This window comes from Bombus impatiens, unplaced genomic scaffold, assembly GCF_000188095.3.
Source record: "Bombus impatiens unplaced genomic scaffold, BIMP_2.2 scf_1334, whole genome shotgun sequence".
In the NCBI taxonomy this organism is placed as follows: domain Eukaryota; kingdom Metazoa; phylum Arthropoda; class Insecta; order Hymenoptera; family Apidae; genus Bombus; species Bombus impatiens.
In genome coordinates, this window is record NT_177753.1 from 299,424 (window position 1) to 325,949 (window position 26,526).

The 26,526-nt window shown below is 37.4% G+C and overlaps 1 protein-coding gene and 2 long non-coding RNA genes across 11 annotated transcripts; 1 reads left to right on the forward strand and 2 right to left on the reverse strand.

Moving 5' to 3' along the window:
* Positions 1-305: 305 nt before the first annotated feature.
* On the forward strand, positions 306-23,850 carry LOC100743324 (calcium-binding mitochondrial carrier protein Aralar1). Of its 9 annotated transcripts, none has more exons than XM_024371454.2 (21): positions 7,807-7,955; positions 8,092-8,173; positions 13,317-13,373; positions 13,492-13,634; positions 13,741-13,856; positions 13,926-14,065; positions 14,124-14,270; positions 14,343-14,484; positions 14,555-14,648; positions 15,039-15,074; positions 15,705-15,795; positions 15,919-15,994; positions 16,210-16,328; positions 16,404-16,574; positions 16,672-16,812; positions 16,893-17,087; positions 17,177-17,279; positions 17,459-17,479; positions 17,925-18,015; positions 18,343-18,516; positions 18,579-23,850. In XM_024371454.2, exons 2-21 carry the CDS (start codon positions 8,141-8,143, stop codon positions 18,586-18,588), a joined length of 2,100 nt encoding a protein of 699 aa, XP_024227222.1. In that variant the 5' UTR covers positions 7,807-7,955; positions 8,092-8,140; the 3' UTR covers positions 18,589-23,850. The 9 variants fall into 9 exon arrangements, with proteins under 9 accessions (XP_033179806.1, XP_033179807.1, XP_033179808.1 ...); XM_024371453.2 differs by having other exon boundaries at positions 7,810-8,025; XM_024371458.2 differs by lacking the exons at positions 7,807-7,955; positions 8,092-8,173 and adding exons at positions 10,739-10,898; positions 10,978-11,195.
* LOC112213828 lies at positions 8,039-12,692 on the reverse strand. The gene is made up of 2 exons (XR_004462747.1): positions 11,736-12,692; positions 8,039-9,512 (listed from the first exon to the last, which is right to left on the reverse strand). It is a non-coding gene; the product is annotated as an uncharacterized LOC112213828 (long non-coding RNA).
* A 1,012-nt stretch (positions 23,851-24,862) lies between the features above and the next one.
* LOC117152378 lies at positions 24,863-25,697 on the reverse strand. Its single transcript, XR_004462748.1, has 2 exons — positions 25,552-25,697; positions 24,863-25,467 (listed from the first exon to the last, which is right to left on the reverse strand). It is a non-coding gene; the product is annotated as an uncharacterized LOC117152378 (long non-coding RNA).
* Positions 25,698-26,526: the final 829 nt, after the last annotated feature.

Here is a 26,526-nt window from a genome sequence, read left to right on the forward strand (position 1 = left end):
CATTCTATTTTATTGTCGACCGATTAAAAATTTTGTTATTCAAACTAAATGGAGATTAAATTTTCAATTTAAACAGTAACCAGAAACGGAACTAAGGAGATTCGTTAAAGGTACATAAACAGATAAAGCGAGTTTATTTAGGAGAACGTAGATAAACGTAGATAATTCTTGAGAGATAACTCGATCGATAATGAAACACAATATTCAAAAAATAGCGCGCTTTTGAAGCTCGCTAGTGCCACTAGCGAATGATGATAGAATGGCCGATGAGATGGCGTTAGCTGACTGGTTGACGCACAGTAGTATGGCAGCTTCCGTTTCGTCAAGTGTTTTCAAAGAACAGGTGAGCGTTTCGTAGAGTGCGTCGCGACTCTTTGGATAGATTGACGGTGAAGAAGCTCGCTACTGAGTTCCCTCTGGTGTTGTGGCCCGGTGTGTGACTGTGTGTGTGAGAGTGTGTCGTCGAACGTCGATTTGAAAAATTTCAAAGTTGACTTTTATAGAAGCGGGCCTGTATCGTTCTTTAGGTGTCTTGAATCTTTTGTCCTCGAGTTTTGCTACAAACTCGTGCGTGCAGGGACCGATCGAGGTAAAAGCTTCCTGCTGGGAATGTTGATGGACTCGCTTCTCGTTCGAGCATCCTGCCAAGAGGTGGGTAAGTTTTGCCGATCTGTTCACCTGGTTACGCGGTACGCCGTCTCGACATAACGTTCGCTCGATGTACCGTCTTTCTCAAAATCGAGATGTTTCTTTCCGGCTTTATTCATGCTGTTTGCTGCTTGCACCTCGAACGATTGATTTTCCGGTTATGCCGAATTTAGATCTTTTCACTTTGGATGATCATCACAGATAATTTTTTTATAGTGAATGTGAAAGATAAAAGCAGCAGTATCTATACAATTTACTGAAACATTCTTCTCTAGGTTGATCCAGTAGAATGATAGATCTTGAAACGAAGTATAGTCTTCTCTATTCTCCTCTCTTAAAAAGTACGTCTTATTCTCCTGTTCCATTCTCTTATTTGTTATTAAAATTTGTAATAAAGGACTGCCCAGGAAATGGTAACAATCGGCCAAATCCATATTCATTTCATGCGATATGTGTCATAGAAATGCGGTCTAAATATGCATTTAGCATAACCGTACTTATAACAGCATGCACGCACATTATAAAATATAATTAAACTCGTCCGAATCGTCTCACTACGAATGAATCATCCATTCAAGGAATCAAGAGCAGAGATTGATTTTACTCTATTCACTAGTCACTCTGGATGAAACGTAGATGAAAACATGTTTTTCGATGAATCATCCGTGATGACCATCCAAAGTGAAAAGGTGTAAATTCGGCTTTAGCTTGATTTTCATCGAGCTCTGCCGTAGAGACGGAAGCGGTACTGGCCGAGTGACATCTGCATAGAGTTGGACGTGTCCACGAATGGCGGTGCGAATATCGATCCTCTGGAGTCTCCGGTCGCGAGGCCGTCTTGTTTTCGAGGTCACCAGGACTTCAGTCGCAGTCCTCACTCTCGATCTTGATATCTTCGTCGCAATCCCTCTTCTTTCCTTTTCACGCACCCTTTTTTCATCAAAGCGTCTATTGTCATTCCCTTCATCATCCCCTCGCCTTCCCTTCCATCTAATGTTACTGGATGATTACTATGATCGTTAACATCCTGTGTATCACAGATTGCCCGTAGCGATGAATACACAACATGTACACCAAAGAATCTGTTTTTTTTTTACCATTGATAACGTGTACAATGTACAGTGACTCATGAAAGTCTTTGAACGTAATATTGGAATTTCATCAACACTGTAATGAGATTCAACTACCATGATCATGTTGGAAGAGTTTGAAATAAATGTAAAAATATAACGCCTACTATAATATACAATACTTGATACAGTACGTGTTGCGAATTCTCAACTAGGTGACGATCAGTCAGGTTGCAGCTGATCCTGAGGGTTGTCCTCGTCACCATGGTTTTCACGAGGTGGGAATCTATTCTTTCCAATCTTGTACTTATGTACCCTCGTGGGTGCATCTGCTCTGGTGTTGCTGATTGATACCAGATGTTTACTTTAGAGCGGACCTATCGGCCCGCACATTTAGGGTAACAGAATAACAGTTCGATAACTATGAAACTTTCTCTAGTTTCAAAGTTGTTCTGGAAAGATATTTCAAGTATTTCCACACTGCACTGCGGTAGATTGTATTCTTTAGGTGTTGAGATGACAATCTAAGGTAATTAGGGAATAGTGGAAAAGTAACTAAGCAGTACAGTAACCTTGATGTGTAAGAATTTTGGCGCATAACTTACATAAGTGGTCGAGGAAATCGCTGAAAGTGTCCTATTTCTAGAGATGCAGGAACAAGCGTGGGGAATGCAGACATTCGATCCAAATCGAACGATATATGTACTACTACTTACAATCACTTTGAACGTGATGAGCGCAATAATCCTTCCGTGTTGTACTTTCAAATCTTATTTTCAAGTACCGATCGATATATCCTATGAAATGTTAGCTTTTTGCATCGGAAATAAAATTTAAATAAATTTCCAAATTTTTATTTTCTCCTACATTATCAATATATACGATATTTCGATTAATCGATATACGTACTTACATATCGATGTATTGTACATAGCTGTATCGAGCAATCGATATCCCTCGATCGCTGTATTTTCGACCAATCGCGGGGAGACGCAATCGCGAAGAGAGACGTCAACGGGAGTCGTAAATTCTCGTTACGATTATAATAATCGACACCACGAGTTGATCGATCCCCTGATTTCCGTTAAGATAATAGGGATGATTAAGTTAATATAACACTGTGATTCACAGAGTTAGAAGGTTTTATTTCCAACACTTAAGTTACACTGTTCAGTAGGTGTAAATCGTAGATGACAATTTGGCGCACGAAGATACGATAGCACAATAGAGCAGGGCTCCTTGTAGTTGAATTTATTAGGTTAGTGGACTGGAGGATACTTAATAGAGGAAGTGATGTTCGGTAATCCCGAGAAAGGACTTAGATAGATGAATGCGAGTTAGACTTTTCTAGCGGTGTAGAAGAATTAAAGTATACAGTGCCGATGCTGTGTCGGAGGAAAACTAGCCATGGGTCTGTCTAGCGCAAGGGATCATCGGAGTTGTTTATGACATTTTTGGTCAGAAAAGTGGGGGCAGTATACATTGTTTCTGATTGGATAAACGAAGGTTGATGGACTAGGAAGGGTCTTAACCGTCCTCGATAGAAAGTTGCCAGTAGGAAGCATCGGTCGTGAACAAAATTAACTTTCCCTTGTCAAGCCGTAGTAGATAGTAGTCTTTAGAAAATAATTTAGAAAAACGATATTTGTTGGGTCTGAAGGACCTTAGCTAGCAAATTCCTTAGATTTACGCTGGGGCATTAAGGCTATTGAGTGTACGCAGTAAGGACGAGCGGACTGAATACAGAAATTCACGTAATAGTGTTCTTATGAATTTGAATGTCCTTATCGCATTATCGAAGTATCGAAACAAATTGTCGCAATTTTTCAAATGAAAAAAGCGCTGTATTACGTATTTAATTCCTCTTACAATAAAACACAGATATTTTATTCATAGAAACAGTTCATCGTTCATCATATTTTCATCTTATTCTTTTCTTCGTTCCAATGAATACCATTGGTGACGTTAAAGTGCGTTGAAAACCAGTAGAAACCGGTATCACTTTAACGATCTAACGAACTGAATTTTCAGATTGTGTTAGCAGCGTTTGTTGTTAAGATACAGGAAGCAAATTAATTGCAGATTAACAGAGAGAATAAAAAATAAATATTTTATAATAAATATTTTATTTATCATAAAATTATTTATTATAAATTTTATAAATTTTATTATAAATTTATTATAATTCGTATTTATTATAAAATTAATTAATACATTTTTTATAAATATTTTATAATAAATTTCGGACTATACACGTGATAAACAATTAATAATCTATCGTACTTGCATAAATTTTAACAATAACAGTAACGATAATATTGGTAGAAAAAGACACATTTCTTAGCGTAATATGACGTTCAACGAATATTATCGCAGTATACAGCCTGTTTTTCTTTTCTTTGTTGCGGTACTTCCTAATCGCTCGTTCTTGAGTAACACTGTCTATTATTTAGTATTTGGAAACTGCGTGCGTTGACCGGTTCGTTTATCGAGTTCTCAGCGAGGCTTTTTTATCGTGTCCCGGATTTCACAACACCCGTGTTTATTGTCTACTTTTATCGTGGAAAAACAAGCTGAAACACAACGAGATACTTTAACATGTAATAATCTAGTTACTAGAGCAATATGCGTTTTTTATCGATTTCTCAGATTTTCTCCATTTTGGTGAATTTCATTTATTCGCCGGTTACTTTTCTTTTTTAGGATCATCAATAGCGAAAGAAGTTGATTACAAAAGAAGCATAGGTTTACTCCCTGCAGCCAGTACAGGAACTTTAAGCTTGAATCTCTAAAAAGTCGGCCAGAGAAGGCTAAAGTCGCATTATTTCGCAAGCGATTTAAATCCTGATTCCCTGACCTTCGTCGTCGCCGTTTTTCTATCTAAAAGCAGTCGTTACTCGAGCAATTTTTTTTTTTTATTATTTATTATTTAATTTATACTTTACAATTTGTCCAGCTGGACATTTGGTAAATTTTTCTAACTTAATCGGTAGGTAACATGTAGATGGCTATTCCCAGTGGGATACCATCTTCGAATTTAGGTTATGTTCTTTGTAACATCTGTCGGCTGCTTCCTTCTTAATCTTCTCTCGACCAATTTGTCACCGAATATAAAATATTATTTTGGAAGACGTAAAACGTGCTTATCGATGCATCGATAGTTTTCTTCGGGCTTGATAAAGGTTGGTAAACATCAGAAACGTCACGCACACGACAATTACGATTACTTCAAGGTCGCGTCAACATTGGCGATAAACATTCGAGGTAATCAACTGAAATCGTCTATTTATCTTAATTCATTTGCCACGTATGTAATTTGCACAGTAGACGAGTGATTGCGAACTAGTGAATCAATTTTATTATCGGTTCCAGGAGGATCTGTCGCGAAGAATACACCGCATTGCCGTAACTGTTCTCTGCGCAAGTCATGATTTTTCTCAAGATAAAATACAACATCCGATCGCCACTCGATCATATCGTAATACGTACAATATTTCGTATCGACTTGTGATTTCGCTTTGACATAACTTGATAAATAATCATTGAGCTGTCGGCTGATAATCGATTTAGCAGGTAATTATATAACGAGGTTTAATATACTGATAAGAATTATTGTAGCACAATTAACGAATAGATAAGCAGCGTTTTAGGTTTTTGCAACTTTGAAATTAGGATGGTAGTGTAGCGTTATAGGTAAGAAAATACTGAAATAAGTTTCCTGATAATTCGCAGTTTAATATTAACAGTAGTTAGTTGATGAAATGATTTTCTAATTAATATAAAGTTAAAGGTAGTTTCAGACGTTGATTGGAACTCTCATAACTGAGTGGAACGTTTTTTTTTGGTCTGATAATGGAGTTGTGGAGTCAATAGCCTTTGGTGGTTTGCGAAAGCTCGTAGATTTTAGTGCAGCGGTTCGTAGACCGAAAATACTGCGACTCGAGATTTTCAGGCCGTGCTAATTTCGAACCATCGTATTTTGCGTGAACAACATTGCGTAAAAACCATGATCTCGTCTAGTTCTCCTTATCTTTTCTTTTCCTCAATTAATTAGATAAGAAAATCTTCAATTTTGTAAATCTGTTTTAGTAATTAATCGGCGTGGAACGGTAGCAGTAATTGCCGAATCGGTTCAACGTTGAATCCGATCGACGATCTGAAATTTAGAAGCAAAGAGAAGATCGCGATATTTGTATTTTTTTTATTGGAATGGTAGTTTTGGCCAACGATATATATTACAAATAATATAGGACGTGAGATTTATTTATTCAGGACAGTATAAATACGCGTTCTTGCTATCTCCTAGCGCAAGATACAGTCTACATATATTATTACTTTTATACGCTGGATACGTGCCTAAAGGAGGCCTCCTGATCTTCGATTTCTGCCGTAATTTCACCCTCTACATTCACCAATTTCTACTGTTGTCCTACAGTATAGTCATCTATAGCGACTAACTGAATCTGTATTTAATATCCACTCTCGTTAAGAGCGTTAGAAGAAAATAAGATAACTACAGTATCTATAACGTTAAGTTTGAAACGATACGAGAAGGAAGAAGAAAAGGAAAATTGAAGATAAAAGTGGAACAAGGGAAGCAGGAATCGTTTATACACAATGAATCATATACCGCTGTCTCGTTAAAAAGGCTCGTCGTTGACCTGAAAACGCCGTGGAATTTTTTTTCAAAACGTACAGTTTTCTAGTAAAATGGTATGCGTTTCTCTCACGGTTGCGAGATTCATCCTGAGTTCAACGTTGTTCCCTTCGCATTGACCCAATTCCTTTCGCATAACGCGAGGCCTGGATATGGGTATTATTATCCCAGCCACGGCATTATTCTACCATGAATTCGTTCGATCTACCGACGAACTCGCGTTACCTTTTCAGTCCTATAGTCAGATAGTTCCCATTTTTTTTTTTTATTTTTTAAAATCGATAGAGGTACGTTTCCTCTAGACCTACGATGCGCTTTGTCTACAGCTAATTTGTTTGATCACGTTGTTGACATGCTTTGGTTTGACAATATTTATAGAATAGAATCTTCTTTCGAGTTAACTTTCACAAATATTTTAAAACTGATAATTTCCTGAAACGTAGATTTGTAATGTAGATTCTTTCAAAATTGATGACGTTGGTAATGTAATTTTGTAATGTAGATATTTGAAAAATTTATAGTTTTGGAAATGTAATTTGAAATATAGAAAATTTAGTTTGAAATTAGCAAGTAATATTTTATTTGAAGGTGTATTAATATATTAAATTACGTGAACTTTTCAGAACTTTTAAGAGGAGATACATGTTTCACGAGAGCATAGTATGTTATCAAGAAGGCTTATAATTTTCGTGCTCAAGATTTAAGTCAGTTGCGCAGAGAATCGACTGGAAATATGATAGAATCGTTGCATCAGCATCATGTAATCAGGAATCATCACTTTTTTTAAGACACGCAAGCGTACTGTTCTGGATTAATTTCAACCGGTTTCTCATGTTGATCGTTTCTTTGACTAGATCTGGGTAAGTCCAGGATCCTAGTTTGGCTTGGATGCGCAGATAAATCCAGGTTAACCGCGAGATTTTGCATTCCCTGACTTCGGACACGTTGGACTCAGTCGCAGAATCAGGTCGACCATGCCAGGAATCCGATTTTGCCGCAGTTTCCTTCGACACGTTTGCAGTCCTTTTAGTCACCTTCATCTTTCAATCGATCTCCTATCAATTATTGATTTTCTAATTTCTCTAAGTTTAAATTTATTCGCAGAAGAAAAAGAAGAAGGTTGATATGGATTAAAAAGTAAAATACATACGCATATAGATATCAAAAAATTATAAGAAAAAGGATGCTTGTTTTATTAACATTTCCTCATTTTCATTAATAATTATCAAAAGCAGTCTATTAAATACTTAAAAAAAAAAAATTTATTAAGAATTCATAGAAGTTTATTAAATTTATTCGCAGAAAAAGAGAAGATTATTGGTATGAAGTAAGAAGGAAAATTGATATATGTCTAAAAAGGATAAGAAAAAGGATGCAGCCGTCTGTTGGAGATCAGCTGGAAAATAAGTTCACTATACAAAACTGTGCGATATAATCTGGGCCTTCCTGTAACAGTTTTCCCCGTAAGAGGGTCGGGGACCTCGTGTCCACCTCCCAGCGTGAACCTGCACCAGTTGCGTTGTGAAACTCGCTAGGTCGGCCGTGGGCTCACCGCCAGTCACGCCTGGATCGTTCTCGAGGTAACTTCTCTCTGGAGGCGACACGATCCACTTATATATATCGTCGTCATGTGATTCGGGACCAAAAGACGTATCGTTCTTTTTTTATCGCGTTTATGTGCACTTAATAAAAATAAGCGACTGATTGAATTCTCAGGTGTCGGACTCTTACTCGTTGAACTAGAAAATTGGATGAGGAAGGGAGAATGTATGAGAAGAACAACGGCGTTTACGAAGAGGTTAGCTGGGATCATTTTAAACCACTTTTACACTGAAATTCCTAATCTCCAAGTCGCTGTTTATTAATGGTGCACCATGATTTTTCTAATTGTACAAATTCTGCGAAAAACGGATCGCCGTGACTGTGAATTGTAAATCGTGATTTGTTGTTTAGTCTAGATATCTGGGGCGATACAGGGAAACGGAGAAGAGACGTGGAAATAGTGATTTTTTCGAGCAAGTGTTAGCGAGGCTCGAGAAACAGTGAAGTAATTTGATTGGAATGCGGTTGATGGTTGAATGCGAGTTTTGTTACACGATACGTGCTGTATGTTGGAACTATTCTGCTAATAAGTATCTGCTTTGGTGCTAATTGAATCCTACGGCAGGAAAGAATTGTCAGAGGCGATCTTCCTCTTCGATATCCGATATCTGATATAGAGTTGATAACGTGGTTGTTATCGATCATAGAAAATCTAGAGACATTAAAATATGTCCCGAGTTTCTAAAAAGAGAATAGGCTTCTTTGAACGATATTAAAAGAATACTTTGAATCTAAGTCTAGGGAAGTGAGTCTCGCATAAAGTAGGATTTATTAAAAATTAAAATATAGTCGATATTAGAAGCATCATTTACAGAACATTATGAAACGAGACATTGAAGTCTACGATTTTATTTTCCGAAGGAAATAATATTCTTTAAAAAGATTAGGATCATCAAGACACGTGGAAAGTAGTGTAAACAAATTCCAAGTCAATTGGTCTTCGTTTCTCGTGAGAACAAAATTACCAGGGCTAGTATAAAAGCTTGTTTTCCAAGGAAAAGAAGAAACGTCGTTAAAATATTGTTAGAGGAGAGGTAGTAGATTATTTTGAAAAGGCACTAACGATCGGCGTAACTAAAATTACAAGATAGCCAGCTAGATAATTGCCAAGAATGACGGTGTAATATCAATTGTTCAAGTTAGTTCATTACGTAAATGTGTAATCTTGTTTTTGTCGAGATTATCCGCAGTCCAATCCATCGGTGGCTCCCGACAGCAGACTGAAATTCCTTAACCGCATTAGATGCCTTCCAAGTTAGGTATATATGTACGTGCCTATTCCGATCCAATACGAGATCTTTGACTCGTACACATTCGCATCGGATTATCTGTCGTCGCTTTTGTACCCGCTCTTACCGTCTCGAGGCACACCTGTTGCTTCTTTTCCTTTTTTCTCAAGACCTTTTCGACCGTTCTGAGAGATCTGACCGATTACACGGGAAACGAGGATGGCCCGTGAAGAGGAATTACTGGAATTAGTATTGGAAGCCGTCTAGACTGCTACGATCAAACGTACCCACCGTTCGCTTTCATATCTGAAAAAGGGAACAAAGAGGAAGCTTCAACCGCCTGATGTAACCGATAACGAGAAGAGTATTTAAGCGATTCGGTGTTACGTGTATTGCGATACGCGCAATCAGATAATACAGTTTTCTTGGTACTGTTAACGCATCCGAGTGACCCTGACTTCAACACGGAGTGGAAATGCCAGGCCTTGACATTACAAATTTAAATTCTTCGGAATGTTCAGTTCACGGGAATAATTGTCAGTCAAATTTAACGTTCGCTATTGGTATAAGGAAGTTGGAAAAGATGATGCGATGTATGTTAGTCACGATTCACTGTAATATATGTAGGGCTAGCATAACGGTCGAGTGGCCTTGGTCCTAATTATAACAAATTTTCCACGTCATAGAATAAGAAATTAACTTTCTTAGAACGTTGTCAGCATTCTTTTCGATCATTCTTTTCAATTACTGCTATTTTTAGTTAACTGTTTGCGTATTTTAGGCTCGACTGCAGACCGTAGAACGCACGATGGCAATAAATCGCGCCATTTTGAATCATGTCGCAAGCCAGCGGAAGTAAAACGATTCCCATTAAACTCGACCATGGCTCTAATCAGAGTTCTGTGCAGTGATAGAATCTCAGTTCCACCGGGGAAACTTATATTTTCCTTGAAACGAACACATACTCAGCGACGATGAATGTATCTATACAGATCGTTGTAAATCACGTGTTGAAACATGGCAGGAAATACTCCATGGGCGTCACTCTTCTATTATCTATTGATTACACAGATCTTTTGCGGAAGAAGCTTGCCTCTGATTCACCTTTTAATACTTTGACGTAGGTGTACGTGTCGCGTGCGTGTAGTTTCACCTTCCGCACAATTTTGCAAGGTAAATATGCGAATGAAAAATACGCCAACGCTTGAAAAAATGAAAAATATCGTTTCCGGTTTGCCGATGGTAGTGCTTGAAAAACGCAAGACATCGATTCAGGTCTCCCAACGTCAATACGTTGATCAAGCCACGTAAATGGTACATATATATATGTATAATATCAGGAAAAAGAATTAGAGTTTGTTTCGTATACAAGGAAGTTATCGATATAAAGGTACCTCATAGAGTCTTCAAGAATAAAATTAGCTCGTATCGATGTACAATTTAAATTATTAGCAATTATTATCAATTATAAGCTACGTGCTGTATATATTATTCAGATGTTCATTTGGCGTTTGCATTAGGTATCTGATATACGTTGTAAAAGTGTGAAAAATTAGTTGATTAATGGTTTCATTAACGTACGTCGATAAACGACACGTGCATCTGCATTGGGAACCAGTTTACGGGATTATGTAACACGTGGCGTTGCAAAATGGAAGCAACTGATCCGCTGGTTAGCCAAGGCACGCGCTCGTGAGTACACAAAAATACCTGCTCTTGACAATGATCGAGATCGCTAGTGGCGTTTAACAGATCTGCTTTCTATTCAAAGAAACAAAGGAAATTGCGAGAAAAAAAGATAGCAGAGAAATTAGGAGCGGAAGAAACGGGAATTCTTGCTGAAACATCAGGACTACACGAAGAGAAAATAAAAAAAAAGCGCGAGAAGAAGAGATGAGAAATGGACATGTGCAGTTGGAGGAAGCAAAAAAGAATTGAAATGAGATTGAGGACATGTAGACAGTATAAAAAAAACCAGGAAGCTTCCATGTAAGTTAAGATGCCAGTAATGGCTTCGACCCACTTGCGATCATCTTCAACGTCGAAAACGTCTCCACGGTATCTGAACAAGTAGGAAATCATTCGGTTAAAAATATCTCACGATTCGATATCTGAGTCTGTAAACAATTGTACAATTTACACGGATTTCTAGGATCCTTTAAGAATGTTATTTGCCGAAGAAGTTAGGAGAGGCGAAGAGGTAACACGCTATCGCTGAAACCAGAAGAAAAAGGCAATGGTCTTTGAGATAGCCACGGTGGAGGGAGTCGTAGCAACGTTCTCTTTTCGTACAGCAAGGCTGAATCAGTCTCATCGTGACTTCCGAGCGCGAAGCACGCACTTTTCAATCATTGCCATCCTTTCATCGCAACGCACATATGTTTCTCAGAAGCACCTCAGAAGACCTGCTGATCATTTTTTGTGCCATTTTCAACGTCAGCATGCTGATCTCAAAGAACAGTTAACGTCGTTGCCGTGAAAAGATATTGTACGCGGCTGTCCCACTTTTATCGGACCCTTTTTACTTACGGAATCAAAGAAAGAAGAACCCAGAGATATATAATGTGGGGAATGCAGGTGTGTCTTCTCTGGTGCTCTATGTTCACGTGCAAGTGTCGAAAGAGACGCCAGATCCTTCAGCTTTTCTTGTCTTCGTCTTCTGTTACCTTATAGATCACAATGGACACGTATCGTATCATATATTATCTTCCTCATACACGATGAACGTGCGACCTTTCGACCTCTGTGTTATCTGTTTTGCAAAATTGACCAAGAACGTTCACCGAGTAAATAATCTGCGAAATATTGTATTTGACGGATGGGTGGATTATTTTTGGAAACCATTCATATTCCCTTGATAGAAGGACAGAGTTGTCTTCGCAACGCTGGCGCACTGGCTGACTGGGTCGTATCATTGCATTATTTTCTGCGTCAAGTTCTCGAACGTGGCGCGACCGTGAAAAAGCGAATATAATAGGGGCAGGCTGCTACTCACGCGACTAGTACGTGACACGCCTTTGCATACATTAATGTCAGAAAGGTTTGATCGTCTTAGCGTGATTTTCTCTAGTTGTATCATGTTTGTTGTTTTCTTTCGAACTTTCATAAATGGAAGTTACGGTATGTAGGTTAGTTATTTGATAGAAAAGCGAGTATCGCAATTACTAGCGGAACTTTCTGATAATTGGATGTACGAGCACGTGTAGTTTCTGTTTCAAGGTTGTTATTCGGTAGAGTATGCAAATGCAGAAATCTGTGTAAATTTAATTTCCTGTTCAGTCCATCATTCGCTCTCGGAAGTTCGCTTTACACACTTTGTGCTTTCCTTTTTCGTTTTTCGGATTCTCCGCCACCGTTTACTTACTTATTTACTTAGGATGGCTAACAACCGTTTACTTACGATGGCGTAAGTACCACATCATGTGGTACTCGATGGAATTATTAAATGACAGAGGCAACCGACATCTTGATCCCTTTTTAGACTGGCATTTTTAAGCTCAGTCTCACCTTTGAACTTTGAACTATACTACTCAATGGCTGTTGTAATGTCAAACGTACATTAATGTAACGTTAGTCATATTATTAATGGAACCAGCTGTGTTTATATTTTGTTACGCTATGGTAGCGCTACTGGTTCTTCTTGGTTTTATATATGGAATTTCACAAATCGCGGTACATTCTGTGTTTTTGATTCATTATTATATATGTATACTATCCGCGATTTACGTAATTGTGCAACTGAATACAAATGCTTTTTGTATTATGTGACGGTAAATTCTGTCGCTGATAACCCATGGTTCATAGATGTTATTTGCCTTCACTTTGAGATAGTGGCATTATGTTGTTTGTTAATGCGTTAGCGTGCTAGCGTGTAGTGCATAATCAAGCTCGTAAAGTTTGTAATAACCAGTGGTTATTGCTGAATTCTGAACTTCTGACGTAATGTCTCGATCTTTACTGTCGTTCTTCCTACCTTCGAATTGATAATGTCGATAGTCGACGTCACTCGTGGAACACTTCAATTCTATCGTTAGTTAATCTTAAGGCAATTTTTTCTCTCAAATTATTTCCCTCTTTCGAAAGATTATTAATCTTATATGTAATTTCTAGGGTTCCGGATATTTAAAGCGTGCAAATACTGAACGCCTCCATGAAATATTTAGTCAGGTAAACGACCGAATTTTAATTGGTTCTCTTATAATAATTAAGGTTTAGCGATTATATCATCATTATGCACAATGATTACATACAATGAATGAAAATAAAAAATAAACGAAAATTGTAGTACGCTTCACAAGAGAAGAATGGCGAGTGGTTCATGACCCCGTCTGACTTTGTCCGGAGTTACCTTGGACTCTATACCAATCCAGATTACAACCCTGACTCCGTCAATCTGCTCGCTGGTATCGTCGATACCAGTAAAGATGGGTTTGTATTAAATCTTTTTATCCTTTTCTATGTTCATGAGAAATTAAATTCTATAAGATATTTCCTAAATGAAATGCTAGACATAAAAATGTATCTTTTTCTACAGGCTCATATCGTTTGCTGAATTCCAAGCGTTCGAAGGGCTTCTTTGTGTGCCAGATGCCCTGTACAAGACAGCCTTTCAGCTGTTCGATACTAATGGAAATGGAATGGTTACATTTGGTACGTAGAATCTGCCTGTAAATTCTCGATTAATTAACAACGAGTTTCTAACTTGTGTTTGCTCTGCAGATGAGTTCGCTGAGGTGATGAAGAAAACTGAACTCCATCGGCGGATGCCTTTCAACATGGACAGCAGTTTCATTAAACTTTATTTCGGAAAGGATAAGCAGCGACTGATCAGCTACGCGGAGTTCAGTCAATTCTTGCACGTAAGTTCTTGATAGGGAAACTTTCAGTTTCTGAAGCGTTAAGATATTCTATTTTTAGGATTTTCATGAAGAATACGCGGTGGAGGCATTCAAGAAATTCGACAAGGATGGTCAGGGTTTTATTTCAGCGCTAGACTTTCAGGATATCATGCTGAGTATCAAAAGTCATTTGCTGACTAAGGATGTGAGGGATAACTTAGTTGCCGTGAGTAATCGATCTAGAGTGTTCCTTTATCGATGTATAAAGGATTGGTTAATTGATTTACGATAATTATAGGCGGCCAGCACCGGGCAGGGCGGACGGAAAGTCAGCTTCCCATATTTCATGGCGTTCAATTCCCTCTTGCACAATATGGAACTCATTAAACGTATTTACCTCAACGCGACGAACGGCCATAGATTCGAAGAAGTTACTAAAGGTATTTACTTCTTATCCCTAGTAAGTATGTGAAAACAAAAGGAATGTAACAAAATGTTCAATTGTTTCAGAGAGGTTCCTTTATTCCGCACAAATGATGTCGCAGATCACGCCACTGGAGGTGGATATTCTTTTTCAACTATGCGACCTGCTACATCAAACTGGGTGAGTATCTCCAATCCTGAGAGCGAGCCATCCTCCTTGGCATCGATAGATCACAGAAAGGTCACATGGAACGAGTAAAACGTGCGATTACGATTTTCCCACGCTGGCCTGGTCAACGAGAAGCAATATGTGAATCATTATAGAATTAAGATGCTATCGTTGCACCAGCAAGCAAACATCGTCATCATCCAAAAAATGTCGAGTGTCTCTTGGCAAAGGAAGGATGGAGATTATCCCTGCTGAAACAATCATTTCTAAAAACCGCCTTCTATGCCTACCAAATAAGAAACTAAAAGCTTTCCACATAATAATTTCCGATCTTTTGTGAACGCCAATTAAAGTTCCCATGATTGAATACATTTGTTTACGTGTTTACGCTGCCTGGATCAGATCTACGGAAGATGACGAGGCAGATTCGCGGCTTGGGTGCGTCTTTGTATTACAAGAATAATCACGTGCTATAAATTCGTTCTAACGCATAAACGCTGGCCTCGCGCGAAAGTAACGGGAATTCCTCTATGATACGGAAACAATGAATTTAGAAAAATTAGTTGAAGATTTCCACCATTTTTAGCTAAATTTCTAATGCACGTTCTTTTCTAAATTCCAGGTTTGCTGTTTCTTAGAGTGACAATTCCCATTTCTTTTGCCAATGTATTTGTATGTACATAAATCGATAATATACACATTGTCTTCACCTACTTTCTTTAGCATTTATCTTAGGACGATGGTATTTGTAAACGTTTGCACATCGTGGGCACTAACGATATTCCATTTTATCCGATGCTATGACAGACTTAAGGATATGTTTAAGGAACTCTCTTGTATTGACAGGATCTGCATTTTTAGTATCGCTCGAAGCAGTGCCATCGACGTCCTTACTATAACGACCATCCTAGAAATACCTTGTTCTTTTATATTTCTTTTCTTTTTTTAATCTTTAAATTGGAAACGATCTCTTTCTTCCTTTCCCCCAATTTTTTGTTTTCTTAAACTGCTTTATCTTCGCCATGGTTACGGATCTACATATTGAGCACGCATTTTCTCGAATTTCAGGAAAATAATGTACAGTGATCTCGTGGCTATTACTCCTGAGCAGTATTTCAAGCAGATCACGAAACGCTTAGCTGAGATCAAAGCGGTGTCGGTAAGTGTGGTGACAGAAGAATACTCAAGCCAATCAGCTGACACCAGAATTACCGTTGAAGACAATCTATGTTACCGAAATCACGTTAGTTCCGTTGTTGAATAGTCAGTATTCTTGTTTCAGAGTCCTGAAGACCGCGGCGTGGTAGTGCAGATACTCGAGAGCGGATACCGCTTTGTTTTGGGATCCATAGGAGGAGGTAAGTCCGCCAGTTCCCACCATTTGTTACTTTTCTTGCAGCCACGGAGGTTTTTCGGATACCAGATTTACTAGTTCTCCTAATATTTTGCTAACGAATACGAAGTATTTGGGAAATTGCTTTTTTAAACTTGGAACGTCAACTCTATCAGGAGTGGAATTAAACAATGGTAATATTGCAAGTAAAAAAGACTAGATGAAGAATATTTTCTTTAGCTGTCGGCGCTACAGCCGTCTACCCCATCGATTTGGTGAAGACGAGGATGCAGAACCAGAGGACCGGTTCATTGGTTGGGGAGCTGATGTACCGAAACAGCTTTGACTGCCTGCAAAAGGTTGGAATCGAAAAGTCTCGCCACGATACACTGCCTACATTGTTAATTATGAAGTTGGTATCCTGCGTTTGACAGGTGATCCGGCACGAGGGCTTCTTCGGCCTTTATCGAGGTTTGGTACCACAGCTAATGGGCGTAGCGCCAGAAAAGGCCATCAAGTTGACCGTCAACGATTTCGTCAGAGATAAGTTCATGGATAAAAACAGCAATTTGCCCCTTTTCGGGGAAATTATAGCCGGGGCCTGTGTAAGTGATCCATGAACATTCCTTGACCTTTCACTCCTATGGTAGACTATAAATCCCCGTGATTCTAATTTATCAAGAATTTTTGTTTGTTCTCTAGGCTGGAGGATCTCAAGTAATATTTACGAATCCTTTGGAAATTGTCAAGATCCGGTTGCAGGTGGCTGGTGAGATAGCAGGAGGAACCAAAGTTAGAGCTTGGACTGTCGTCAAAGAGTTAGGCCTCTTCGGCTTGTATAAAGTGGGTATACGATAAGTATAATTCAATTGGAGCGAATATTTGATATGATGAGAGAATTGGAGAAACTCTTAATATTTCAGGGTGCAAAAGCTTGTTTCTTAAGGGATATCCCCTTTAGCGCAATTTACTTCCCGACGTACGCCCATACAAAGGCGCGATTAGCCGATGAAGGAGGTTACAATACTCCTCTGTCGCTACTAGTATCTGGTGCGATTGCTGGTGTTCCTGCAGCAGCGCTGGTCACTCCTGCAGATGTGATAAAGACCAGATTACAAGTATATTTTCTATATTAAACATTTCTTGCTCTTTTATTCTTGAAAGAAAGAGAGAAGAAAAAAGATTGTAATATTAATTTGATTTTTAGGTTGTGGCTAGACGAGGTCAAACAACGTACAGTGGAGTGCTAGATTGTGCAAAGAAAATTTACAAGGAAGAAGGTCCGAGAGCGTTCTGGAAAGGAGCCACAGGTATCAAGTTCTATTTTGAAGTTACATTACGGTTGGAAGAAAATTCGTAGCAATAGCGGGACATGACATTTATTTTAAGTTCTACATTGAGAAAGTTAGTAATACATCTTTTATTTGGTCGATTGCATGCGCGGGCGTCGGCCCTGCTGCATCATTCGACTATTCTTTTTCCCCAATATGACCTGGCGTCTTACTTCTAAGTGAGTACTTCTTTTTCTCTCTGCCTGCCAGTTATCGTGACTTTTTTTCAATTTCCCAGTCAACCACCACTTTCTTGTTACTTTTGTTTAGCCACATTCTTGTCTTAACTTATCTTTTACTAGGTTCATTGTTTTGTATGCAGAGTGGTCATCAAAAAGCATTGCATTCTCACGATTTATCCTCATGTAACGTAATTTTTTATTTCATTCTTATCCACTATCTGTTGATTTATGAAACTAATCACGTTGTCAATTTAGTCCTAGGAAGGAAATTTTTCAAATACTTTGAATGCTGAATCTGAAGATGTGTCCATTCATAAAAGGTCATAACATTCATGTTCATATTTGGGATTCAAATCTTTATTCAGACAAAGAGTATGAACCAGTGTGTGAAAATGTAGCACGAAGCAAGCGATGGTATTCAACTTATCCTTTCATTTTACAGCACGAGTCTTCAGATCATCCCCTCAGTTTGGCGTTACCCTTTTCACCTACGAGCTTTTGCAAAGGCTCTTCGTAGTTGATTTTGGAGGATCGTAAGTGCATTTATGATTATACTTTTATTTTATTTGCGTATCGGCACGCTTCTTCCCGTGTTCATTAATTTTTATTTATTTTCAATAACCTTTTATCCATTTTGTTTAAATTTTCTGTGATTAATGTGCATGTGAATTACAAAATCATTTGGAACTCCTTATTTTTTTGATAAGTACGTCTTTCTGAATTCAAAATTCTGTTCCTGTTCGCGTAACCAGTTTGATAGCTCCAATTTCCCGTGAATCCAAGCAGATACTAACCAGAAATTCATCATTATTCATAACGTATTTTTTTTTCCTTAATATAATGTAAAATGATGTTTTCAGTCGACCTACGGGATCGGAGCAAAAGGTGCCTGCAACGGGGATGGCAGAGGAAATTCGGTCGACGAATCCGGATCACATAGGAGGCTACCAGATTGCCTTGCCGATCTTCACTGGAATCGAGACGAAATTTGGTCTTTGTCTACCCAGGTTCCAAGCAGCAACTAGCATCAGAAAGTAACGTCGCCAACCTGCTTCAGCTAGATGAATATGTTTGTAGCAACCCCTCATCATTGCAGAATTCCGTAATCATGTCGTTCAAAACTCAGATTCTCTGAGAAGAATAAGTGAAATGAGCTCCACAGAATTAAGAACTGGATAAAACGGGAACCCGTCGTCGATCGACCTAGCAAATTGCGCTTCTAAGCTGAACCTGGACGGGAAAGAACACCATAAGTTAAATAATCCCGGCAGAATGACGCAGGATATTATATAGGAGATAGACCAAGGAGGAAGACATGAAGAAGAGAGATATTCTCCCAAATTGATACTTGTACTACACACATGAGAGTAAAGGAAAGGTGTTATAAATATGGTGGAGGCTATCGGAGATTCCTTAAGTCTAGTTCGGTTAACGTGTATTTGGAATCGATAATGAAAGAGCAGCGTCAACGCGCACAATCTCCTCGGTGATAGCCTATTTATCGAAACCATGATAGCAGAGAACCATGGAAAAAGTCACACACAGGGTTTAGACAAGTTAAACACGGACGGTTTAGCCTAAGACATTGTTAAGATGAGTACTGTCTCTTTACGCTTATGTCATGCAAGCGTGAAGTTCGAATGGATTAGCGATGCGAAGAAGCAGAGGAAGTTATCTTCTTTATATACTTTCTTTTGTCTATAATCTCGTAATCCTCACATTTTCATCCTTTGCACTCTACTTTAAATAGCGAATAAGGACTTCCTCAAACAATATGTGGCAATAACGCTCCTCATTTTCGATATCGCTTTGCTTCAGTGAGATTTCTTGAGATGAAAACGAAGGAACTGATAGTTTATTCATGGAAATTGTGCGAAAGGTGAAATTAGGCGTGTTAATATGTTCAGTCCAGTCTTTTCAGCGAGAGAGAACCGGTTCGCGCTTCAAACCTTGCTTTACGCCGCCATGACCGCTATATTACTTTTTCTACTTTTTATATGTGGATCGAAGACATACTTGTTCGTACACGGTCCCGTGTGTTGAAAAATTTACACTATTTTTGTAGAGTTCTATTCGATTGTAGCGGAAGTAGAGGCTCCACGAGAGGGTTTCCGTTTCTCTAAGGACACCTACAGGTTTCAAAATCGCCTTACCGTTTCTCTCCACTTCATAGAATCGCTTTTAGAGCTTTTTACAGAGCCCCAGGAGGGCTGCACGACTTATTGATCTCTACTTTATCGAACGGCTGTAGAATCCGCCATGTTGTTCGCCTGTTTTCTACTCTTCTTCTAGTCGCAACTGCCATTCGTTTTATTTCTTTTTCAAGTATACGATAAAACAATAGTATATAATAGTTTCGTTGGGATCGATAATTGTAATTTCGATGAAGTTCCGATTTAATAATATGTAACCTTTTGTTCGTTCTATCGCACAGCGAGATCAGAAGAGGCTACGCCCTTACACGTTTCTTCCTTTTTATCGGAAGCTAGTGAAAAATGTTCTGTATTGCACGAGATTCTAACGCTGTTAGGAATCACGTCCTATTTTGTCCTGTCTCAGACAATATTCTGACCTGGAGACCAGAGTCTCGTATGATACTAGAGAACATCCTGGAATATGTTTCTTTTTGTAAACGTTCTCGTTCGCCTTGTCAAACAATTCGGCGCGGCCTCCACGCGATCAGTGTATTACCTATCAAAGATAATCGAGTTCTATTTGTAAGTAAGGATTTATCAAGAGCTCGAGGAGTGTTTTAAAACGATAAAAGGAGGACTGGATCCTCCGTCCATAGTTTCGTTCGCGGGCCTCGAGCTATTTTATATCACACGCGTGGATCGAGGAAACTATATGTGAATTATTTAGTTGATCGTCCGAAATATTCGAAGGGCGTAATGTTCCAATAACTTGATAACTCCGATAAATAAAAGACATCTGCTTCAATTCTTATATGCAAATAATAATGTATAAAAATTTCCTGTTTTTTTTCTTATCGCGATTATGTCTTTGATAATTTTGGACGATCAGATTGACCAATATCGCGTTGGTTTTTCGTCGAGAGGTCTCAAAGACCATGAAACGCTCCCTCCCGCAGTTCGATATTGTATACTATTTAACGATACACGTCGGCTCATACTTGCTGTAGAGAAAATTAGGTCGCTTGGGACGAGCTTTCGACGCTTTCGATCGAACATTACGAGGTATGTAGGCACAGATTCGTGAAAGTAATATTTGTACCATGCTTCAAAGTCGCCTGACCTTTCATATCATCGTGATATTCTTAAAATTAACATCTAGACATTATTTTCCATTTCCATATTTTGTTGAAAGAATAAATACAATAGAACTCTATTTATCTGAAATTGCCAGGGGAAAAACAATTTATATAATTGAAGTGCATACAGTAAGAGTTAATCAATCTTCTCAATCAGTATTCTCTATAATTTTCGTTCACATAGTGGGAGCTTACATTCAGAGTGAATTCAAACAGTGAAAGTGCAGTTGATCGGGTATTAACTAAAATTTTATTTCAATAAATGAAGTGTAAATAAATGGAGTTCTACAGTGTATTAAAGTATTTTAATTTATGTAAATTAGTCATTTGTCATTTTTTGAGATTAGTTTGTGATCAGAACTGATTCAGGCGACTTTGTAGAGTTATCGAGGATCGTTGTATCAATCGACTTCAGCGAAATGCGACTTACTAGTAATTTTCACTACCAGCTATTGCGTATTCCTCTTTATGTGCATGTCGAAATCTCTTTGGTCAAAATCTCGGGCCATACAAAAGCGAAGGGGAAGGAAGAGTTTGTTGTCAGACCTCGACATAATACTTGAGTCGATTTTTTTATATGGCACAGTTTTTCCAAATTCTTTCTACAAAATTATTTGTTCTCTGTAAGAGGGACAGAGAACAGCTGTACAAATTTATGGGAAATAGCAAACATTTCGGGAAGTACATATGTTTACTTTCCCGGTGTAATTTTATGGCAACTTGGTCTTCCTTTAAAGCGGTAACTTGTAAATTAAGTTCTGGAGTTTAAAATTAGCGTAGATATATCTCAAATACTGAACCTATATTTGTGTAAGATTAGATAATCTTAATTACTATAGTTAACATAGTACTGACCAAACTAGGCTCCAGAACTTAGACAGCTTTGATTATTCTGAAAGTGATAAGCGGCGTCCATCTTTGAGGGTGTCCCGAATGAGGTTATAATTGTTAAAAGCGTCGAAGTATTATCTTGTGAGCTGACAGATTGTCAATATGTATCAGGTTCAAATAATTGATATATTTTAATAATTGAACGAAGCAACAGAAAATCATGGAATAGAGGGAGAAGAGACACGTGCTGTGCTCTAGACTAGAAAGATGTATTTTCTTTGTCTGTCGTGATGTATAGTGATCAATGAAATCACGTGTAAACAGAAGAACGAAGTTGATCATGTACATAAAAGATGACAAGAATGAGTACAGAGATATCTATCGTTTGGGGCAACTGAAATGCGGAAATGAATCGCTTTCTGGCCCGAAATATCAACTCAAATATCCTGATCATAGTTCGATGTACATACATATGTTGCATATGTAATATATTTGGCCGATGTGCATACGTGTCGTGCATGACATGTACAATTTGCAAATACGAATACTGGAATACATTCAATTACGTTCGACTCGATTAATCTATAGTTGATAAAAAAGTGTGTGGTCGGTAAAAATTGTAAAATCGATAACTTCGCTTCGTTGGTAATTGGTCGACGATTAATAATCGATTATGTAGAGATGAAAGGTTAGTCAATCAACTATCTAAACGTTCTAAGTGCCAAATGAGTATTTTTAAAGCTAAATTTACTCTTTTTTTGGCAGTTCGTTCTTTCTTTGCAAATGATTTTATTTGCTTAGTAATTCGAGTCGAAATGATTGATCGTAGGAAAGTATTCGTAGATGTACGGGAGCATACAAAATAATAAAAGTTCAGGAATCCGTCGTATGCATTCGCAGCTCAATACACTTTGGTTTTTATACCGCCACATCGTCGAATCGATTTTTCTCGATATTTCTGCACTAATCTCTAATCATCGTTCTTAGTAAGATTTATCTCTTTATTATCGTCGTCGTCACGATTTTTAATGTCGCTACGAATATTTGTCGGGTTTAATGGAAGGACAGAAGATATTCGCCGTCTCACATACGTACATATATATACATACACAGAGATACGCAGCGGACGCGATTATCAAGCTTGTGCTAAAGGGGAGAAAAGAACAGGAAGAATCAGATACGCGGCTCGAAGGAATTGAACAATTTCTACTCTTCATAAAGCTAGCGTCTTAAACAAGCCAATCAGGTGCTTCATTTTTTGTTCCTATTTTACTTTTCATATCGCATTGCTTCATGAAAAATCTGTTGTTTCATTTTAGATATTGAATCGAAGGTTTCTCCAAACGGCCTAAAAAACAAAAACTGTTTGCTTTTGTTCATACAGCGTTTCTGAAGAACACCTGTTCTTTGTGTTTGCCGGTAACGTTCACGTTCTGTCCCAACAGAGATCGAAATGTGAAATGACGCCGGCAGGAGGCATTACACGGTCCCACGATTATTAAAGTAACGAATGTAAATCAACGATTCTCGCTATGGATATCAATGATAGTTTAAAATTTTTAAGAAAGAAACAAGGAGATTTGATATATATTGGAATTTCGATCTCTGTTCACAGGCTTCGATGTTTCGCCTGTTACGACCACTCGTTAGCGGGAGACCTAACAACACAGACAAAATAGTTACGTGATTGCACAAAAGATATAATATCAGAGGGGAACTAAATAAGCGAATTAGGATTAAAGGAACTAATTAAATTGAAAAAAACCAAAAGATTATTATGTATATTATTCAAGCGAAAGAAACACAAGTAATTAAGCTCGCTTCCATGATCGACCATCTCATATCCCAATCGTATAATGATAAAGGAAAAAGAAGAAGAAAATAAGAAAAAAAATGATATAAAAGATAATTTAACGAAACGATTATTATACGATGATGTAACTATCAAATATTATACACTAGGTCTTTCTTGTCCCCGTTGACGTAAATCGAATCGACGTTCTACTGATCTGTGATCATTGTCAGATTCTTGACGGTAAACCGGAAGGCCGATTAGTTAGACGATTTTGAATTCAATTCTTACGAACTATTCTCAGTCGTAATATCTTTGATAACTTAGTTTTACCTCATTGCAAATTGTAAAGATTATATATACATACAATTGTAAATCAAAAAAAAAAAAGAAGGAAAGAAAATACCTAATTGTGAATAACACCTAAGCTGTTGTGCATATATTTTAAAATCAGAATAAATATTATTTAAAAGACGCTGGTTCAGTGATCCAATTCACTCACAAGTAGACTACGGATTTTTATGCGTTTATGAGAAATTTAAAACAGCAAATTTGCATAGAATATGTGTAATATGCAAAAGCATCAAATAGAGAAAGTACAGTATTCTTTGTTCTATAATATTCAATAGGCAAAACAATGCTCTATTCAGATTCCAGTTCGTTAATTATGTTTATAAAAATATGTATTTTTCATAAATGTCCGCAGGCTACTCAGTTTTGGAATCACGACAATAAAAATATGAACAATTACGTCTCGTAATATTTCATAAAACGAATTACAGACTTTTACATTTAAATAAGGTAATTTAAGTAAGGTAAGTGAAAATGAATTAAATCGTCGTGGTTCCAGATATTCGCGTTACTTAATTTGCGTTAATCCACGCTGTGCTTTTATCCCTATTTTCGTCACGCAATTTTTCCGGAAAACAAGCGTGGTTGTTGGTCGTAATTTAGGTATGTCACGATGGTATAGAGCTGTTAAAAAGAATTTCAACGAAATGTTAATGCCGACTGGCGTAATTTTAAATTCACTTGACTGCGCCCGCTTCTTTACGATGGTCCTCGACACTGCGCGACAATAACGACCCCATAAAACACCCAACTTCTCGTCGTTTAGCCGAATACTAAAATATTCCGGACATTATGTCCAACATGTTATTTTCCCCGCTAAACGTAGCCCATGCAATCTTTAAAAGCACGCCAAGCTTTCTCCGACCGGCACCAAATTTCTACTATAAACGTCCTACTATGGCAATTCCCGGCAATTCTACTTGATACATAGCTGTCGGGATTTATGCGAATTTTCAGTATTTTCTTTCTTCTTTTTTTAAGAAACCCTTTATCCTCTGGAAGATATAGAAATGAACTAACATCAAGCCTTGAAGATTTTTAACTAAAACACAATCAAATCATATAATCTTAAATATATGTATTATTGTAAAGATCTTGTTTCTTTTTAAAGAATTATTATTTTTTCTCTTTTTTCCAGGATCCCTTTGCTCTCTGAAAGACAAAAATGAATTAACATAAAATCTTGAAGATTTTTAATTGAAACACAATCAAATTTAGATCATATAATCTTAAAGATATGTTCCTTTTTGAAGAGTTATTATCTTTTCTTTTTTTTCTAGGAACCTTTTGCTCCCTGAAAGACCTATAAATGAATTACGATTAAGTTTTAAAGGTTTTTAACCGAAATGCAATTAAAATCTTGATAAAGGTAAATCATATAATCTTGAAGATTGTGCTTCAGTTTGAAAACTTACTCTTATTATCTTTTCTCTTTTCTTAGAAATCCTTTGCTATCTGAGAGAGTTAGGAACATGTGACATTACATGTTGCTTATCATGCGAATTTTATATATTATACATCTTGTGTCATGGGAGTTACAGTAGATTAAAATATACTACACCATAATATTGAATTTTTCCAAAATATTGTATTGTACTTGTGCACTTTTTCATAATATTATCTATGTCACTCACGTTATCGAACATTTTTAGCTCCTGAAATCTATAATACTTGAATCGTGCTAAAATATTTAGTAACGTGGGTTACCGATCATCATCGTGGCAGCAAATGTGTTATGTCCTGAAGATATTTAACTGAAACATGGTCAAATTTAATCATGTAAGGTTAAAATCAAGTTTCTTTCTGAAGAATTCTTTTCGAGACCTAGTTTTCTTAAGGAATCCTTGAGTTTTTAATGTAATCGGAGAACGAAAACCACGAAAGTGGAAACCACTCGAGGCATCTTAATTAATTCGATTCTCAATTCTGTGCTGTCGTTTCTCGACTCGAATTCGACCCAATTCGTCGAATATACGCATGTCACTAGCAGACGGACGTTTATAGGGAAATTTGATCCTCGAGGTAGGAGCGCGTCAATCGCGAATCGATTAAACGACACTCGAGTTTACGATACTGTTATCGAGGTTTCGATTGTATCATGGACGAGATTGAATTTCCGATCAGGTTTAATCCATCCATTTTCTCCTCTGATAATAACAGTTGATTATAAGAGACTCAAGAAACCATACGTTATGTTAGTACATTAATTCGATAACTTTTCAGTTTTGCTCGTCTCTGATAATTATTTGGCTTCTAAATTAATTCGCCACCTTTTCGAGGAGTATTCAAATTTCGCTGTGACGTAAGCTTCAAATCATTAACATAATTTCTATTATTCGATACACGGTGGATCCACGTAAATGTAGATGACATTTCGTTAAAACTGATATGAAACGGGTAAATATTTAAGCCAAAAATAATTACTAAAATGGGCGGGCAATTTAAAAATATTTTAAATATAAATATCCTTTTTTTTTTATTTCATATAGCAATTTAGAAAAAACCGCATTTACGTAATTTCACATAACTTAGGCAAGTGACGGACATTATATCAACGATTAAGTTTTTATTTATCCATAAATAAAATTTGAATTCTGTTTAAGAAACACTCGGAATTAATTTTCTCGCTTGATAAATGTTTCTTTATTCCTTTTTAGAACAGACAACATTTTGTATGAAAATTTTCGCTTGATTTGGGGTTAGGTTATTTTTGTTCTGCAACGGAAAGATTCCCCTCCCCCTGCCCTCTTGCAGAACGATATCATAAGTTTTTTATTTAATTGTATCGTTAACCAAATC